At 46.4% G+C, this 19,237-nt stretch overlaps 1 protein-coding gene across 8 annotated transcripts in view; it reads right to left on the bottom strand.

Moving 5' to 3' along the window:
* The window catches only part of WWOX (WW domain containing oxidoreductase), a 1,132,972-nt gene extending 1,114,799 nt beyond the window's left edge, over positions 1 to 18,173 (bottom strand). For all 8 annotated transcript variants that reach the window (XR_007721913.1, XR_007721914.1, XR_007721915.1 and 5 more), the window contains exons 1-4: positions 17,431 to 18,173; positions 9,230 to 9,294; positions 7,870 to 7,927; positions 4,217 to 4,395 (exon numbers count right to left, since the gene is read on the bottom strand). Coding sequence is in view for 5 of the 8 variants with exons in the window: in XM_050773210.1 (XP_050629167.1) it covers positions 4,217 to 4,395; positions 7,870 to 7,927; positions 9,230 to 9,294; positions 17,431 to 17,537 (409 nt within the window). In the remaining 3 variants the exon portion in view is untranslated. The remainder of the gene's footprint in view (positions 1 to 4,216; positions 4,396 to 7,869; positions 7,928 to 9,229; positions 9,295 to 17,430) is intronic.
* Positions 18,174 to 19,237: the final 1,064 nt, after the last annotated feature.

Genomic DNA, 19,237 nt, shown 5'->3' with positions numbered 1-19,237 from the left:
TGATGGGCTGTGTCTAAAAACGAAGCAGGGACCTTCCTCAATGGGAAACTCCCTCGCCTAAAAAAATTCCCTTTCCTAACACTTCCCAGCATTTGCATGTAATGTTCACCGTGCTGAAGGCATTTCCGTTGCTTTTACCAAATCAGAGCCATCAAGCTGCTAACTCCAAAGAGCTGTAAAACACCTGGCCCTTCCTGCTCAGTCTATGTTGAACACAAAGAGAAATGAATTCCTCCCTTGTCTCTACTGGTTAGCATTCAGGACTGCGGGGTTCCGGGCCTCTTGATCTGCTAGCGGAAGCTCTGGGTGAAGAGATGCCTTCCCCCTGGATACTGAGATGCTGATCTCCACAGAGAGAGGTCCACAAGCTACAGCTTTCAATCTACAAAGTTCTTCAGGTTCAGAAAGCTGGTTAAACAAAGGTCAAGGAGAGAAGAGTGTTAGTTTCTGAGGAGGCAACATTCTAATCCTTGCAACTCCCTAAAAAAAGCTGCAGCTCCCAAAAAACAAGGGGGTTTGAGGCAAGGGGCACAGGAGGTACAGGACACTGGTGCAACGTCCCCAGCAGTTACATACAATGTGCTGCCACAGTCTTCATGTGGCCTGGGGCATCCCATGTGCCTAAATTTCATATAAGCTGTGGCTCATTTACAGACTGTTGGGGTGATATCACTTTGAATGAACTGGATTATCTAATACAGGAGTCGGCACTTGTTTTCTGGGAAAGACCAAAGAGTAAATATTCACAGTTTAGCGAGCCATAAGATCTCTGCCATAATTGGGCGACTCTTCTGGTAACATGCAAACGGCCATATTATTTTGGAATAACTGAATACACACAAACAGTAGTTCAACACTATAGGAATGGGAATAAATGGGCATGGCTGTGTTCCAAAAAAATTTTACTTACAAAGTCAGGCAGTGGGTCAGAGTTAGCCCAGAGATCGTAGTTTGTTCATCCCCAATCTAGACAGCTGAATCCAGTCAACAGCAGTAATACCTGCCTATAAACCTTAATTATAACACCAAGGACTTCATGAACCCAAAATGCTTTATTCTGACATTTCCTCCAAATCCTTTTATCTGTCAGAATCACTGATTTTTTAGATGAATTAAGAATCCCTCCAATTGCCTTAGTAATACCAGTATCAAAAACTCAAAATACAGCTCCGTATCACTTACAACTGCGAGAGGAAAATGATACAAGACAGAGTCTGCTCAGAGGCCACTTCAAAGGGGGCGCAGCTCCAGTGCAACCCTGAAAACTGGCAAGGGAGGGATGTCCCCTTCCATATCAGTGAGATCCTCGCCAATGGCAATTCCAACAAAGCAGTGTCATGTGGGGCATTAAAAAAAAAAGAAAGCAAGAACCACTGGAAATACTAGATTTGTAAATCGGCTTTTGTAAGGCAAATTAGGTATCTATGTTTTTATTACGGAGTCACCGCTTCCAAAATAAATCCTGTTATGTTTTGTTTCAGCCCACTCTGCCTTAGAGAAAACGTACATTCACAAGGTTAAAGATTCCACAGTTTATCCAAAGAAAACAGGCTCCCTTGAGTGGACAAAGGAAAGGGACCACCACCAGCACCATTACAGTTTAGACAGAAGATGACTCCTGAATGCCCCAGAAGTCTTGGAAGTAAAGATGCCCAATCCATTCACTCAGCATTCAGCTATTTCATTTGAAATAAGCGGAACTGAAGTAGTGAGAGCAATTTATAAATTGGCGTGTTTCATAGCTTAGCAGAAGGACTTTATCTAGAAGCCACAGCCTACTTGGGCAAGGACACTTTCTAAGGCAGCCACACAAGATATAAAAGCTAACTTAGCAAAGCCATGTGCCTCTCTGCAGCCTCTTCCTTTCTTCAGGCCTGATACCACTGCTGCAGGGTGAAAGTGATTTGTGAGTTTTTGATTGCATGGAACTTGCAGTACGATATTATTTCAAAAATTCAGAATAAAAACGTTCACCACTCACCTAGATGTATGCTTCCCAAGAGTGGAGGGGAATGGGGTGAGGTGACAGTTAAAGGCCATTCCTGTGGAAGGTGACAGCTGGGGAAAGAGCTGTGGGCACTTGAATAGGAAAGCCTGGTCTCCCTAAGACTTTGTGCGACATCTGTGCCGTCCTGAGCATTACAATGTGCCACAACCTCCAACTGGACCGCAGACACCTCCTGCAGTGTCCGCAAAATGAACCATAGGTATCGGGAAGGAAGAGTCTTAGGGGGAAGTGGGAGCTGTGAAGAGGCACAAAGAGTTTTTGGCTTTACTCCAACATGTGAGGGCCATTCTCAACAACCACAAACTTATTCCCAATGCTTCAGAATCTCCTCCCCTCCATCAAGACTTATGTATCTAACTAGATATCACCCTTTTAATATTCTGAACCCACTCTATCAGTCCTGGATTACAATGTCGTAGGTGTGCTGTTGCAAATCTTTGAAAGAGCATTAGCTCTATTCGAGAGTCTGCTACATAATGTCACATGGAGCAGTTGGAACACTTAACACAAAAAATAATCAGTGGTCACATATCTTACTCATTAGAGAAAAACAATCTAGCTAAAAGATTAAGAGAATAAGATCTTTAAAGTCTCCAGTTAACTTGTTAAATTTTTAAAAGAGACATTTTTAAGTCCTTAAGTTCTTTTTTCTTAATTATTCCACAAGTGTATGGGTCCACACATTCACCATAACAGTAGTTAATACAATCAACAAAATGTATTGCTTCTTGGATTGGGGATGCAGCCATTGTTTTTAATATTACACCATCAGTTTTGACTTCAATGACAATTATATAAAATTTACTCCAATGCAGGGACTGAACATATTCGGAGCCCAGGATGAGGTATGAGAGTTGATTTTAAATAAATTCCTTTCAATTCTTAAAAAAATTCCCATTTGCTTCTTTACCTTCGTAGGCAAGTACAGTCAAAAATTCTCCGCTCGGATGGCAGCCTGTTAGATTTCAGACCTTGTACAACACAATCATTGACCCTTGAACAATGTATTTTTACCTCCTGTGCTTCCCTAATCACGCCAGAAAATATTTCTAGAGTTTCAAGGAATTGTTCAAAGAAAGAAGTAAAAATGGTTAATGGGTACAAAAAAGAAAAAGAATAAGACCTATTTGACAGCACAACAAGATGACTATAGTTAATAATAACTTAATTGTACATTTTAAAATATCTGAAAGGGTATAACTGAATTGTTTATAACTCAAAGGATAAATTATTGAGGGGATGGATACCCCATTCTCCATGATGTGATTATTTCACATTGCATCCCTGTATCAAAACATCTCATGAACCCCATAAATTTCGACACCTTTATATACCCACAGAAAACAAAAATAAAAACAAAATTAACAAACAAATGAGTAGAGGAGACCATCAAGGGGGCAGTGTGGGGGCTGGGAGGGACCAAAAGGACAGAGAGAACTTGACAGAAGGCAGCCAAATGCAATGTTTTCTATGTCGACAAATCTGAAGATACATATCTAAACTCAAAGCAGGTGGTTCTCACTGATTCAGATACTTATGTAAATAGACCAAAGCAAAAGCAGAATAAAAACCTATGAAGAGTTATGGTTTGCTTCTGCCTTGCTCCTGTCTCCGGAACAGCCCATCATATCGAAGCAAGGATACCCTCTCAAGCCATCTACCCATGATGGCCCCTGTGGGTAAACACTGGCAATTAAGAGGGTTAATTTAGAGGTGAAGACAGGAACACATTCTCCAATTTTATAGAGAAATAAGATCCTGTGCCCAAAGAAAATGATATGCTCAGTGACCAGTCGAAACCTGTAGTATCCTTTGTTCCAAAGACATAATACCTTGTTGTTCCCCGTATTCTATTACCAATCAATTTTGGTTTGAATAACTCAGGTAATTGGAATACGCCCGCACATCATGCAGACCAGGTCAAAAACTCTTAGACGGAGCCTGTTGTCTCTTATCCCTGAATACCAAAATAGCCACAGTCTTTTGCTGAGTGTTCAGCTTTGGGAGACTTCAAGGTCAGCCCCTACATAGGCTTCCACGACAACATTAGCATTTAAAAAGAGGTGGTGATGTTAATGAAATGATAGCTGAAAAGGATAAAACTCATGTTTAAATCAGAGAACCACTATACAAAATTCCATTATAGTGAGATCTAAGTGGATTTCATTATAGCAGTCCCAAAGATAAATAAATAAGTGAACAGCCTACCTATTCCTGAATTAGCTCCAGTGACCACAACCACTTTGCCAGTGAAATCCCGGCCCTGGAGAATTTCCATGGCAGTGGTGCTGCCGTCGTATCTCTGCTGGGTGGTTGGCTTTGTTGGATTATCATCCACAGTAAATGCCAGTCTTGGGTCTACGTAGGTGGTTCTTTTGTTGATATGGCTGCCCAGAAAAGGAGCAAGCAGTGAACCCACAGCAACGAACACAGGCATTTATAAATATAACACAATCTTACACTTTAGGCAAACCCCAGTTTTCATAGCCCAAAACGCTTATTCCTTAAACCTGAAAAGAACTGGGGCCCACTGAAAATAACTTCCGGCCTCCAGAAGGATCACATTTCTGCCAAAAAACATAGTCATCAAATCCTTTCCTTCAGAACTGCCTAGAACATATGCTGTAACATACAATAACTATTGCCATGTATCCTTAGATCTCAAAAAAGGCTTCTTGAGAAGGCTTTGGGTTTTTATCAAATTCATGTAAATGCAGCTGTTAAGATCTGCCAGCCACTCTTTTCAGTAGATTTCAATTAAATCTCTCAGCCCTGTGCAAGGGCCTAAAGACGTAGAGAAGTAGAAAACTCAAAATGGAAGTCTTAGTTGTAAATAAGAAACCTGCTGACTAATAAAATTCTAACGATTTTCATTTGAAGGCTCTGCACTCATACCTTCTACGAGCACTCATTTTGATTTGGAACTGATTTAAATCTTGTAGAAACGGTATTAAAATATACTGGAGGCTGGGCACAGTGGCTCACACCTGTAATCTCAGCAATTTGGGAGGCCAAGGCAAGAGAATCACTTGAGCCCAGGAGTTCAAGACCAGCCTGGGCAACATAGTGAGACTTCGTCTCTACAAAAACTAAACAAAATTTTGAGTGTGACAGCACATGCCTGTAGTCCCAGCTACTCGGGAGGCTGAGGTGGGAGGATGATCACGTGAGCCCTTGCTTACTCCTCTAGATTAGACCAGAAGCTGGCCAAATCTGGCCCACTGCCTGTTTTTGTAAATAAAGTTTTATTGGAACACAACAATGGTCATCACTGGTATATTGTGTATAGCTGCTTTAGCAATACAAAGGCAGAGTTGAATCACTGCAACAGAAACCCTATGGCCTCCAAATCCTAAAACATATTATCTAGCCCTTTACTGACAAAGTAGACAGCCCCTGCTCTAGCGAGGTGGCTCTCAAGCTAGGGAGCATCAGAATCCCCTGAAGGCCTTATTAGAGCGCAGACTGCCAGCCCCACCCCAGTGCTGGTTCAGTAGGTCTGGGGTGGGGGCCCGGGAAGGTACATTTTTAATGAATTCCCAGGTGATATTAATGCTGCTGGTCCAGGAACCATGCCTGAGAACTGCTGCTCTTGGTTGATTAATACCCATTTCAGGGAGTAACTTTCCAAGCGTGAACGCAAAGGCACACAGCGCACAGGAGAAAACGGATCTGACTACATAATTTAAGACATTCGGCCAGGTGTGGTGGCTCATGCCTGTAATCCCAAAGCTTTGAGAAGTCAAAGCAGGAGGATCACTGGAGGCCAGAAGTTCAAGACCAGCCTAGGCAACATACTGAGCCTCAGTCTCTACAAAAAAAGGTATTTAAAAATTAGTTGGGCACGGTGGTATGGGCCTGTAGTCCCAGCTCCTCAGGAGGCTGAGGCAGGAGGCTCACTTGAGTCCAGGAGGTTGAGGCCGCAGCAAGCTGTTACTGTCACTGTACGTCAGCCCTGGATAACACAGCAAGACCCAGTTTGAAAACAAAAAAAAACAAAACACACACACACACACACACACAAAAGAAAGCTTGGAAAAAAAAACGTTTCCAACATATAACCAATGCGTTGATATCCTCAATTAAGTGAGGGGGAAAAAACTTTCACAAGTTAGGGGAAAAGCCTTTTAACAAATAACAGGCACTCCCACCTATCCAACTGCTAGGCAGCCTTGTCCTGGGGCTGCCTATGGCGGCCTGAGAGACTTCTCTCAAGCAAGCCTTGGCCCATTTGCTCTCAATATTAGTTGTGCACCAAAAGTTCACCAGGTTTGCTCAAAAAACACGTATGTCATTTGAACTTGTTACTGTAACTACATTATTTAGCAAGCTAGTATTACAGGAACTGATAACATGGGAGGTGAAAAATAGTGTCACTGGTTATCTATGAAAATGTGGTTGAATGCTTTGGAGAGCCTCAAAGACAAGCAGCTAAAAAAAATTTGTGGTTCAATCAACTGCAGTGAAAATGCTAGGAAAAAACCATAAAAGTCCCAGATGATGTAGCAATCAGATTCTTTGAAAATACTGTGTTTGCTCAACCCTAAGGTGAAAGTAGAAATTGTAGATGTTATGTTACAGGTGTGCTTGGGGAAGGAAGACAACACTGGATCCTTGCAGCGAACTCAAACTCAAAGAGCAGGGCTGGCCCGACCCCTAAATGTTGGTGTACTTGAATCAAAACACTAAAACGTTTATGTTACATTCATAACTCAAAAAAAAAAAAATCCTGCTTAAATCAACTTCTATTAACCAACCAATCCTAATCCTGTCAAAGACTATTCAAGCTTCTAATTTAAATGTCAGCAGTCGTGAAACATTCATTCCCCTCTTAACTACAGTGGTCAAGAATACAGTCCCTGGAGCAGGTGCTGGGCTCAAAGCCTGGCTGTGCTACTTCTTTACTGTAGAATCCTTACCAAGTCACCTACCCCCTCAAGTCTGTGTCACTGGCAGTAAGCTAGCGATAATAACAATACTACGTCTCAGGGCACCGTGGGGATCGAATGACCTAATGCTACAGACACAAGATGATTAGAATCAGGCCTGGCTCATGCTGTATGTTGGACAGGCGGTTACTATTGCTGCGTGATACTGGAATTTATCCTGAAGACACAATCAGAGAGGTGAAAAAGTCTTACAGATAAGGATGTTCACTCAACACATTATTTATAATTATAGGTTCTCAATAAAAGGAATTTAGCATTAATGTCCAATAGGCAATTTGATAAATTATATCTGTACAAAATAATAACTCTAGAGCTGCTAAATAGCATCTTTTTGAAAAACACATAAGGATACAAGAAAATGTTCACATTATGTGGAAAAAGCAGGTTACTAAACAGCCCACACAGTGCAATCTTTTTTTTTTTTTTTTTTTTGAGATGGAGTCTCATCCTGTCGTCCAGGCTGGAGCGCAGTGGCACAATCTCAACTCACTGCAACCTCTGCCTCCCAGGTTCAAGTGATTCTCCTGCCTCACCCTCCCAAGTAGGTGGGACTACAGGCACGTGCCACCACACCCAGCTAATTTTTGTATTTTTAGTAGAGATGAGGTTTCGCCATGTTGGCCAGAATGGTCTCGATCTCTTGACCTCGTGATCCGTCCACTTCGGCCTCCCAAAGTGCTGGGATTACAGGCATGAGCCGCTGTATCAAGCCTCTTTACTTTTTTTTTAAGGACGCATGTGCATGGAAAATAGAAGAATAAATCCAGAGATGTTAAAAGTAGTTACTTCTGCTAAGATGACAGATTCATACTATTATACTTTGTATTTTTCTACAGTTACTATTAGTTTTATAATTAAAAATGCCTATTAAAAAGCAAAATAGCTGAGAGTGGTTTCTTTGTAGATACTTACTCAACAAAAAACACTTGTCCGTTCTCATCAGTTTCTTGTTCCCATCCGTATGGCAAATCTGAAACACAAGAAAGACAGGTCTACATGTGCCAGGGAGAAGTAAAGACCGTTCCCGGGTCAGGAAGGGGAGGAGCCCTCCAGGCTCCGCCCCCAAGCCTGTCCCTCCCACCCAACAGCTGTCACATCAACTGGCTTCGGTCACATGTTCCAATTGTGGCAGCTGCAGAAGGCCCCAAATCCCACCTGGGCTCCACATTTTTGCCTCTTGCTTTGAAGAAAACTTATTTTATGCCTCTTCACTCTATAAACCTTACTGATTGCGCCAATGAATGGGAAGTCTCCCTTGAATGAGAGCTCACAGAACATATCTACATGCAGGGCAGGCACTCAATGTCATTCATACGCTGACTTGTGATGCCTCGTATGATATTAGAGGGCACTGCCATTTTTTCTCATGTGTACACACTGACACTTCAACTAGACCTTAAACCTCTTAAGGGTAGGAACTTTCTCATACTTTTTTTTGAGACGAGGTCTCACTATGTTGTCCAGGCTCATCTCAAATTCCCGGGCATAAGTGATCCTCCCATCTCTGCCTCTGAAACTGCTGGGATCATAGGCACAAGTCACCTTGCTTGGCCCCTTCTTATACTTCTATTCCGTGGATCACACACTAGCTCAGAATCACCTAGAAGTCATGGTAATCTTTACGAAATTCCCAAATACTTACCTATTTAATTCCATACTACAGACAAGAACAAATTTATAAACACTGTAACTACAGGAAAACATCATACACTGTGAATCAAAGGCCTCAATTATTTTGATTGTGTTTTCTGTTGTTTTTGCTATTTTTCAGACAGCATCTCGCTCTATCACTGAGGCTGGAGCGCAGTGGTATGATCTTGGCTCACTGAAACCTCCGCCTCCTGGGTTTGAGAGCGTCCTATTCCTCAGCCTCCGAAGTAGCTGGAATTACAGGTGCGCGCTACCATGCCCAGCTAATTTTTGTATTTTTAGAAGAGATGCGGTTTCAACATATTGGCCAGGCTGGTCTCACACTCCTGACCTCAGGTGATCCACCCGCCTCGGCCTCCCAAAGTGCTGGGATTACAGGCATGAGCCACCATGTCCGGCCATTTTGGTACTTTAAGACCAGTAAGAAATCATCCTCACTCCACCCTACGATCTCATCTTCTTCTTCTGCCAAATCCCATAAGTTCCTCAGAGTGGGAGTTCGGTTTTCTCTACCAGAGAGCCCTCCCAAAAACACAGCATAACCTGTCACCTCTCTGCCGGTGACATTTTCCCCATCTACTTCATGCTTCAATCCAAGATCCTCTGACAACAACATACAAACCTCCTGCCACTCGTTTTCTTTTTCCAGTTTTTGGATGTTCCCACTGAGTCTTCTCCTCGGTGTGACTGTTAAAAAAAAAAAAAATCCACAGTAATAAATAAAAATTACCTCTTCTAAAAAGTAATCAATTGTATTACCTTTTTTTCTCTCCCAGATAATACTCTCTTAAGAGTAATAAAAACAGACATTCAGAGACGGCATGGGCAGAATATAAATGTCACTGTTTATATCACAAATTCCTCAAGTTAGAAGCAGCAGCAGCCCTGTAAAAATTTCCCGACAGCCTGCCTTTAGAAGCCAGATATAAGGAGGAAGTGAGGGAAAAAGAAGAAAGAGGACTGTGACCCCAGCTACGGGGTCAACTTTAGGAGGCTTGCTGAATCACTCAAAGTATCTAGAGGCAGTTGGGCGCGGTGGCTCACGCTGTAATCCCAGCACTTTGGGAGCCCTAGGGGAGCACATCACGAGGTCAGGAGATCGAGACCATCCTGGCCAACATGGTGAAACCTCATCTCTACCAAAAATACAAAAATTAGGTGGGCATAGTGGCACACACCTGTAGTCCCAGCTACTTGGGAGGTTGAGGCAGGCGAATCGCTTGAACCAGCGAGGCAGAGGTTGCAGTGAGCCTAGATCACACCGCTGCACTCCAGCCTGGCGACGACAGAGCAAGACTCTGTCTCAAATAAATAAATAAATAAATAAATCTAGAGACATTTTGCTCTGTATTTGTTTTAGTTTTATTCCAGGATGTAGTGACAAAATTCGTAATATCTAATGTATATAATCTCTTAAAATATTTACTTATTTATTTGTATTTCTTTTTAAAGAATCAGGGTCTCACTATGTTGCCCAGGCAGGACTGGAACTCCTGGACTCAAGTGACCCTCCTATTTCAGCCTCTTCAGTGGCTGGGACTAGAAGCCACTTGTCCAGCTAAAATGTTTACTCTTTCTGCAGATGTAACTTCAAAGTGTTTCATTAAGCACTGGTTCCTAACTGGTCCCAAGAGGTAGTTAAGAGATGGAGTAAGACAGCCCCATAAGTCACCTAGCTGTGCGCTGTGCATCTTTGGTCAAGTGACCCCATGCCTTAATCCCCATTCCCTCATCTGCAAAATGGAAATAATCCTAGCACTCATCTTGGGGGCTGCTATGTAAGAATATTGTATACCCAGGGTTTCGCATAGCACCTGGCATACAAAAAGCTCTGGGAAATGTAAGCTGTTACTGTGAACAAATCAGTTACATAAACTAGTCTGATTTTTGCGTCAAACTTAACATTTCATCTCAGACCACCACCCAAAGTTATAATTAAAATAGTAGGCCAATAACTAGAAACACGTGTCACCAGGTAAGAAGGAATCCAGGAAAACATACAATTACTTCATCAGGGAAAAAGCCAGGTGCTACAAGAGGCATTCAAAGGGTAGCCTGGGTTCCCTAAAAGTTTACCTACTCAAGCCAACACAGACAGTTATATTTTTAAATCAGCAACATCTAGGTGATAGGACATGAACATTCTTTCCCTGTCAATTACTTTAAAGAAAATAAATACAGAGAGCATGAATTTTCTAAAAAAATTCTACAACTTGCAGGCAAGGTCTTTTTATGAACTGCTGGCTTCTGGTCTGTCTTGACAAAGTCTTGGCAGCTGGGTCTCTGTCATGGTGCAGGAACGCCTCACTCAGCATGCTGAAGACTGAGCAACCCGTGCTAGCTGAGTCCAGGCAGTGTCCTCAGCGCTGCCGCCTCACAGAGCTGCTGAGAAGGCGAGACACGCGACACCTGTGACAGTGCTTGGAGAATTAAATCCTTGTACCAGCTACGGTATCAGTAGCAAAGACAAACTCCTACTTTGTACATCAACCACCATCCCATAGCACTTGCAAGAAAAGCAGCTCTATGGCCGGGTACGGTGACTCACGCCTGTAATCCCAGCACTTCGGGAGGGTAAGGCAGGCGGATCACCCAAGGTCGAGAGTCCACGATCAGCCTGACCAACATGGAGAAACCGTGTCTCTACTAAAAATACAAAATTAGCCGGGTGTGGGGGCGCATGCTTGTAATCCCAGCTACTCGGTAGGCTGAGGCAGGAGAATCGCTTGCACTCGGGAGGCGGAGACCGCGCCATTGCACTATAGCCTGGGCAACAAGAGAAAACTCCATCTCAAAAAAAAAAGCAGCTCTGACTCTCTGGTAAGGATCATCCACTCTCCGCTGGCACAGAGGGAATACTGGCATACCAACTCCTGCTTCTCCTTCCCAAGCGATGGGAACAGCAATCAGATACACCAAGCATTGGCAACAACGCGAAACCTTCCTGCCCCTTGCAGAGCTGTCTCACGCTTCTTCAAGAAAGTTAAGAGACGGAGTTGCATTTTCCTTGCCTGCCATTAAAAGTAGTCTTCATCTCATAGGCACACATCAAACGCGCTTGAAGCCTGGCTCCAAAAAACTCTACCCTCAACAATCCACAAAGTGGCTGGGCGCGGTGGCTCACGCCTGTAATCCCAGCATTGTGGGAGGCCGAGGCGGACGGATCACTTGAGGCTAGGATTTCAAGACAGCCTGGTCAACATGGCAAAAGCCCATCTCTACTAAAAATACAAAAATTAGACAGACATGGTAGCACACGCCTGTAATCGCAGCTACTTGAGTGGCTGAGGCATGAGAATTTCCTGAACATGGGAAGTGGAGGTTGCAGTGAGCCAAAATCACACCACTGCAGTCCAGCCTGGGTGGAAAAGCAAGACTCAACCTAAAAAAAAAAAAAAAAAAAATCCATGAAATGACCCTTAACAGTGGAAGCTGAGCCTTGACAGTAGGCAGGCTGGCGCAGAAAGAGCCTCCCGGCCCTTAGTAGGTGAAGCTGGGCCCTCAGACATGTAGCTGCATGCCTGGCCCACAGCAGGTGCGCAAATATAAACATAGAGAATGAATACTTTCCAAAGGGGCTACAAAACTCACTCAGAATATTTATTTATTTATTCAGAAAGACGTTTAGAAAACAAAACAAACTCTGTCAACCTATGTTCTTGACTTTCACAGAACATGCCTAAACCAGGGTTTCTCGTCCTCACTGCTGGTGACACCACTTGAGGCTGAATCATTCTTTTTTTTTTTTTTTGAGAGACGGTCTCACTCTGTCGCCCAGGCTGGAGTACAGTGGTGCAATCTCAATTCACTGCAACCTCTGCCTCCCAAATTCAAGCAATTCTCCTGCCTCAGCCTGAGTAGCTAGGATTTCAGGCACCTGCCACCATGCCTGGATAATTTTTGTATTTTTAGCAGAGATGGGGTTTCACCATGTTGGCCAGGCAGGTCTGGAACTCCTGACCTCAACTGATCCACCTCCCTCAGCGTCCCAAAGTGCGGGGAATCCAGGCATGTGCCACTGCACCCAGATCACATCATTCTCTGTTGTGGGGTTGTCTTGGGCACCACTGGCCTCTGCCCATCAGATGCCAATACCCTAGTCCCATAGCTGTGGCAAAAGAAAGCGTCTCCAGACATTGCCAACCGTCCCCTGCAGAACACAACCATCCCTGGGGAAGAACTCAGAACCAGCTGAAGCGGAGACAGTAATTTGGTTGTGAAGGTTCTGGAGCCTGACTGCCCGTTTTCTGGGTCTCCCATATGCCAGCCACTCTGCCCTTGAAGAAGTCATTTAATCCCATGCCTCAGTTTCCTCATCAGTTTAGATGGGGACAATAACAGCACCTACTTCTTGAGGTTATAGAGTTAACACAGGAAGAACTAAGAACTGTACCTTTCAGCAGAAGACTTATTTTTCAAAAATATAAAAATTAATTAAAAGGTGTTCTTTTTAATTATAACCTTAAATGACTTTTTAATGAAGAGAAAATTAGAACACATGTCCCCTAAGTGTTCTCCTATTCTCCTTTAAATAAAAGCCAATTTTGATTTTTTATTTTTTCAATAAGCTTGCCATTTAAAAAGATGATTAATAGTAACCTAAACTTAAACCAAAGGATTCAAAATTAAGTGAACATCATATTACATGAATACCACACTTCCACGTATCGGGTGTTTTCTGTTATTTATTTATTTATTTTTTAGACAGGGTCTCATTCTGTGGCCCAGGCTAGAGTACCGTGACACAACCATAGCCCACTGCAGCCTCGAGCTTCTGGGCTCCAGCAATCCTCCCACCTTGGCCTCCCACCACGTCCCGCCTACAGGGTGTGTGTCTGTGTTCTGAACACAGTGTAAGTTAACAAGGAGATCTAGAGTTGACGGTGAGGACAGCCAGCCCTGTGGACGCAGGAGACATGGAGGCCTCTGCCAAAAGGCCTGAGCTTCATAAGGAGGACAGGGAATGGCAAACAAGGACGGTTCTGACACTGAGACCTTGTCCCTCCCTCCCCATCTCCCATGAAGGGGCTGCTCTGAGACTGTTAGGGGAGAGGGGTAGAAGAAAGGCCCACCAGCACTCTCAGGTCTCTGGTCTCCCCCGACCCCATCCCTGGGAGCCCAGCCTGGTGGGCTCTGGAGCCCTAAGACGCGTGTGCCTTTGAGACATACAAGTGAACCATGGGGCAGGTGGGAAAGCAGGAGAGGCCAACAGCAGCCACACAAGACCAGGCTCCACCAGACCCTGAGGTCTCAGTGGGAGCTACAGCCTCTCTCCCTGGCCGTGGCCCTGCTACACGAGGGGCAACAGTATGGAAAAGAAATGACTCAAAAAGCAGCCTCCTAGAAAGCACATCCGCAAAGTCTCCCCAACCCCAAGAGAAAAACCAGTGTCACTTCCAGAGTCAGGAAGGAAAAGGGGTTGGAACGAGCACAAAAATTTAAACAGAAAAGGGCCAGGATGCTCACAGATCAGGAGCGATCAAGGGAAGGTGGGGTTGGGACGGATCAGAGGCATCCTAACCTAACATCCAAAGAACTTCAGCCTTTCTGCCCTGACACCCAGAGAACTGAGGGCTGGCGGGGATGGACAGAAGGTCCAGAGAGATGAGTCCTCCAGCTGGGAGCCAGCCAAGCCCTGGCATCTCAGCTGGTGTAAACAATAACTAGCTAATGCATGCGGGGCTGAATACCTAGGTGATGGGTTGACAGGTGCAGCAAGCCACCATGGCACATCCTACACATGTATCCCGGAATTTTAAATTAAATTTAAAAAAAAAAAATAGAGTCCGAGAGGCCAGCTTGAGACCTAAGACAGTAGTCGGGGGGCTGGAAGAAGAGCTTTTGGAAACCATGCATGCACCCGAGCGCCCTGGCCATGGGACACACAGGAAGAAAGCAGATGGGAGAAAGGCCAAGCAGCAGGAAGGCAGGCACAGGGGGCACGCAGGGCAAGCGGGAGCAAGGGAGCCCCAGGGCCCTGGCGCCAGGATCCAGGGCACGCCTGCAGGGAGGCAGAAGCACCTCTGTGGCTGAGTGGCAAAGGAGGAGACGCCCCACAGAGCCAGAGGCAGAGGTGGGCTTAGGAAGCCGGAAGGGGGTCATGTGCATCTCTGTACTCTGAGGCCCAGTGCACCGCCCACCCACCCATAGAAGCCCGCGGCTGACCTTCCTGAGATGATTCATTTACTCATCCCACAGGGGTTCATCTTACAGCTTCTGGGTGCCAAGCACCGGGGACGCGCAGATGAACAAGCTGCCCTCATGATGTCTGCAACCCGGGCAAGGGAGACAGGGCCAACGAGGAGGAGTACACAGCCAAGGCTGAGCACGAAGAAGCAGAGAAACAAGGTGACCAGTACAAGGTTGAGGGGACACCCACAGTCAGGAAGGTCTCTTGGGCAGTGACACGTAAGCTCGGCTCTGAAGGACGAAAAGGAACCCTTCCCGACAGACGTACAGGTGACAGGGACAGTAAGTGCCCGCTCAGGAGCTTGCCTCGACCCTGCAAAGGCTAATGGAGCTCTGCTGCTGCTGGAAAAGGCCCTTTAATTCCCAAGAGCCAGAAATTCTTCCGGAAGTCACAAGCCAAACGCCACTCTCCGGCTCTGCCAACAGAGCCCAAGCTCCTCCACGAGGCGCAGAACTCCTTGAACTGGGTCCTCCCTTCCCTGCCTTAATCTTCACATTCCTGGACCCTCACAAAGATCACAGGCCCCTGGACAGGCCATGCAGGGGCCTCTCCTCTCACTGTTCCCTCTACCTGAACTGCCCTCCTGCCCCACCCACTTCTACTTGCGCTCAAAACAACGCTCTGGGCTTGGTACAGAGCCTGTGATTCCAGAGCTTCAGGAGGGAGGCTGGCTTGAGTTTAGGAGTTCAAACCAGTCTGGGCAACATGATGAGACCCCATTTCCACAAAACATGTAATCACTGGGTGTGGAGGCACACACCTGTGGTCCCAGGTACCCAAGAGGCTGAGGCGGGAGGATCGCTTGAGCCCAGGAAGTCAAGGTTACTGTGAGTGTGCCACTATATTCCCTCACGTTCCCCCCAATACCTACACACAGCTCATGCCAGACACGCTGCTTCCCGGTATACACACTGCGTGGGGACGCTCCTACACGTGTCACCGTGCCCTAATAAGACTGGGTCCTAAGGATGACAACCGGCTTTTATTTGCCGCGGTATGACCAGTGCCAGCAAAACGCCTGGCACATAAAACCTCTGTGTGTCTTGAATGAACTCATCAGAACTTTGTTTTTCTTCTACCTTGCCACCAAAGGCAGCAGTGGTTCACATCCTTGCATATATTAGAATCACCTGGGAGGGAAGATTTTTTTTACAACCTACCAAGGGAGAGGGGAGAGGCCAAACCAATTAAATCAGAAACTCTGGGCTGGCGCAGTGGCTCCTCTCTGTAATCACAACACTTTGGGAGGCCGAGGTGGGCGGATCACTTAAGGCCAGGAGTTGGAGACCAGCCTGGCCAACAGGGCGAAATTAGCCAGGCGTGGTGGTGGGCGCCTGTAATCCCAGCTACTCGGGAGGCTGAGACACGAGAATCGCTTGAACTCGGCATTCAGAGGTTGCAGTGAGCCGGGATCGCACCACTGCACTCCAGTCTGGGCGTGAAGCGAGACTCTGTCTTTAAAAAAAAAAAAAAAAAACGAAAAACAAACAAAAAAACCCTCTGGAAGTGGGGCCCAGAAAAAGCCACTTACAAAAAGTTTCCCAGGTGCTGAAAATCAGATTTACATCCATGTTTCTCAAAACCAGGTGATAATCCACCTCACCTGGAAAACTTAAAAAACAGACTCCCAAGGTTGAGAGTCTACTGCAGTAGGTTCTCTACGGAGACCCAAAACGTGTATTTAGAACATTTCCTACGTGATTCTAAGGTGCTGATATAAGACGCACTGTCATATCTGAAAAGCAATCAGGAAAAACAGTTAAGGAACAGAGAGTACCTACTGTGTGCTTTATGCACAGTGCCTGAACTGACCCTCACATCAACCCATTTTACAGGTAAGACCGAGATTAAACGTTCTTTCAATGGCCCAAGGTCACACAGTTAAAGATGAAGGCTTTGCTGTGGTTTCCAAAACTTTCCCACGGAACGATAGTGAGGCTATCTAGGACTTCTGCTAAAAAAAAATACTCCTGGCTGGGCGCAGTGGCTCACGCCTGTAATCTCAACAATTCTGGAGGCTGAGGCAAGTGGATTGCTTCAGCCCAGCAGTTCGAGACCAGCCTGGGCAACATGGTGCGACCCTAGTCTCTACAAATACTTAAATAAATAGTCGGGCATGGTAGTGCACGCCTGTAGTCCCAGCCACTCAGAAGGCTGAGATGAGAGGATTGCCTGAATCCGGTAGGTAAGAGGCTGCAGTGGGCTATGATGGCACCACTGCACTCCAGCCTGGGTGACTGAGCAATACCGGTCTGGAGAAAACAAAACAAAACTCCTAGCCCTGCAACCCAGAGCCTGCAGGAGGGAGCTGAGCACGTGCACTTTTTAAAATGTCTTTATTTTTTGGCGGGGATGAGGCCGCTTTGCCCTCGCCGCGCCGCGCAGTGCTGCATCCTGAACAGCAGAGGGCGCGCCGGGAAGCCGCCAGGTGACCCTCGCTGGACCCAGGGCCCACCAAGGGGGCCAGCCCCTCCTGGGAACCCTGGACCCTTGACACCCTGAAGCTCCTTAACAGTCACTTCCACTTTGCACCGCACTCGCTGCGCTGGAGTGCGCGCCCTCCCCGCGCTCGTGGCGTCCGAGGGCATTGCAGGGTCCCAGGTGCGTCCGCGGCCCCACTGCGGCCCCCTTACTTGGCGTAGTAAACCCAGCCGTCCTTGGTGGTTCTCTCCTCCCAGCCCGGGGGCAGCTCGTCCTCACTGTCCGTGTCGTCCAGGCCCGCGTAGCGCAGCGCTGCCATGGCTGACTGTGGAGGCACCTGGCCCCCAATCAACCGCTGCCGGGTCCCCTCGCCCAGGAACTCACTCCCGCTCCAAAAGAGACCCGCGCGCGTCGGGGCCCGACCGCTCACGCCTGCGCACTGCGCCCTCCAGGGGCCGCTCCGCCGACCACGAAGCTGAAATCCAGTCTCCGCAATATCGCAACTGCCGGCGTCAAAGGGGCAGGCCGGGAGAGGAAGGCGGTGAAAGCGCCTAAGAGATCGCGCTGCCGCCGGGCTAGACAGCAAAACCGGAGAGCGCTCCGAGGCGCTGGAGATGGAGCGGAGCCTTGTCCGCCTCCCCGCCGCAGGGAAGGGGCGTGCGCATCCAGTTTCGGTCCAGGACTCCGCCCGTTGCTGGGCTACCCGTAATCACTTCCGCGTTGTTCTGGCCAATCCTGCAGGAGCTTGGCAATTGGATATGGGAAATGTAGTCCAGGCGGCGCCTGACTGGAAAGCGGCGCCCAGGGTGTCCTGGGTTTCTGTCTCTCCTCGCCTTGGGGGCTCGTGAAAGTCCATGATCAGAAACTTTCCAGGACTTGCCAGCATTCGTGCTGATTCACAAACTTTGTTTTGCATATGAACACAATGTTAAAATATAACCTGGAAAACTTAAAACTGCTGATTCCTGATTTCCTGTTTTAGAAAAGGTTCTTCCAGCCAAAACAGGGTGCTGTTGATAATAGAAACTGATGTTTACGGAGCACTTAATATGGAGTCCAGGCCAGAAATGCGCAGACGTCTCATGTACCTGACACCTTTGTGTAGCGGGCACAACTCAGAAAGAGTAGCTAGGCTGGGCTCAGTGCCTCATGCCTGTAATCCAAACACTTTAGGAGGCTGAGGCAGGAGGATCACTTGAGGCCAGGAGTTTGAGAACAGCCTGGGCAACATAGCAAGACCTCTGTCTCTACTAAAAAAAATTAATTTTTTTAGTTTGCCGGGTGTGGTGGGTGCACATCTGTAGTCCCAGCTACTCAGTGAGGCTGAGGGGGGAGGATCACGTGAGCCCAAGAAGTCGAGGCAGCAATAAGCTATGATCGGGTCACTGCACTCCAGCATGGGCAACAGAGAGGGCTGCTGTCTTTAAAAAACTGCCTCACCTTTACAGAATTTCCTTTAGTAAGTCTGGAATGGGTCCAGAATCTGCAGAGAGAAAGAAAGAAAGAGAAAAGAGAGAGAGAGAGAGAGGGAAGGAGGGAAGGAGGGAAGGAGGGAGGGAGGGAGGGAGGGAGGGAGGGAGGGAAGAAAGGAAGGAAGGAAGGAAGGAAGGAAGGAAGGAAGGAAGGAAGGAAGAAAGAAAGAAAGAAAGAAAGAAAGAAAGAAAGAAAGAAAGAAAGAAAGAAAGAAAGAAAGAAAGAAAGAAAGAGAGAAAGAGTAGCTAACTACGTGAGGAGACACAAGAAGAGAGGAGAGCCGGGGGATTCCTGGCAATTGAGGTCCCGTCACTCCACTACAGTTATTGACTCATCTGTGTAGTCCCGACTAAACTGACAAAGCACATCCGGGACTTCTTTCTATTGTCAGCACTTGGTAAATGCTTCAACCTACAACTTTGTTAAATGAACGAATGAATGGTGTGATTCCTTAGGTTTGGTTCTCTGTGAATCAATCTAATTAAAAACAAAATCCCGTATGTACAAAGTAGACTCAAGTCCTCTTGGACCACCAAGAGGTATCCT

The sequence above is a fragment of the Macaca thibetana genome, chromosome 20 (assembly GCF_024542745.1).
Source record: "Macaca thibetana thibetana isolate TM-01 chromosome 20, ASM2454274v1, whole genome shotgun sequence".
NCBI lineage: Eukaryota > Metazoa > Chordata > Mammalia > Primates > Cercopithecidae > Macaca > Macaca thibetana.
The sequence above is the reverse complement of the archived record's forward strand: the minus strand, read 5'-3'. Positions and strand labels throughout refer to the sequence as shown.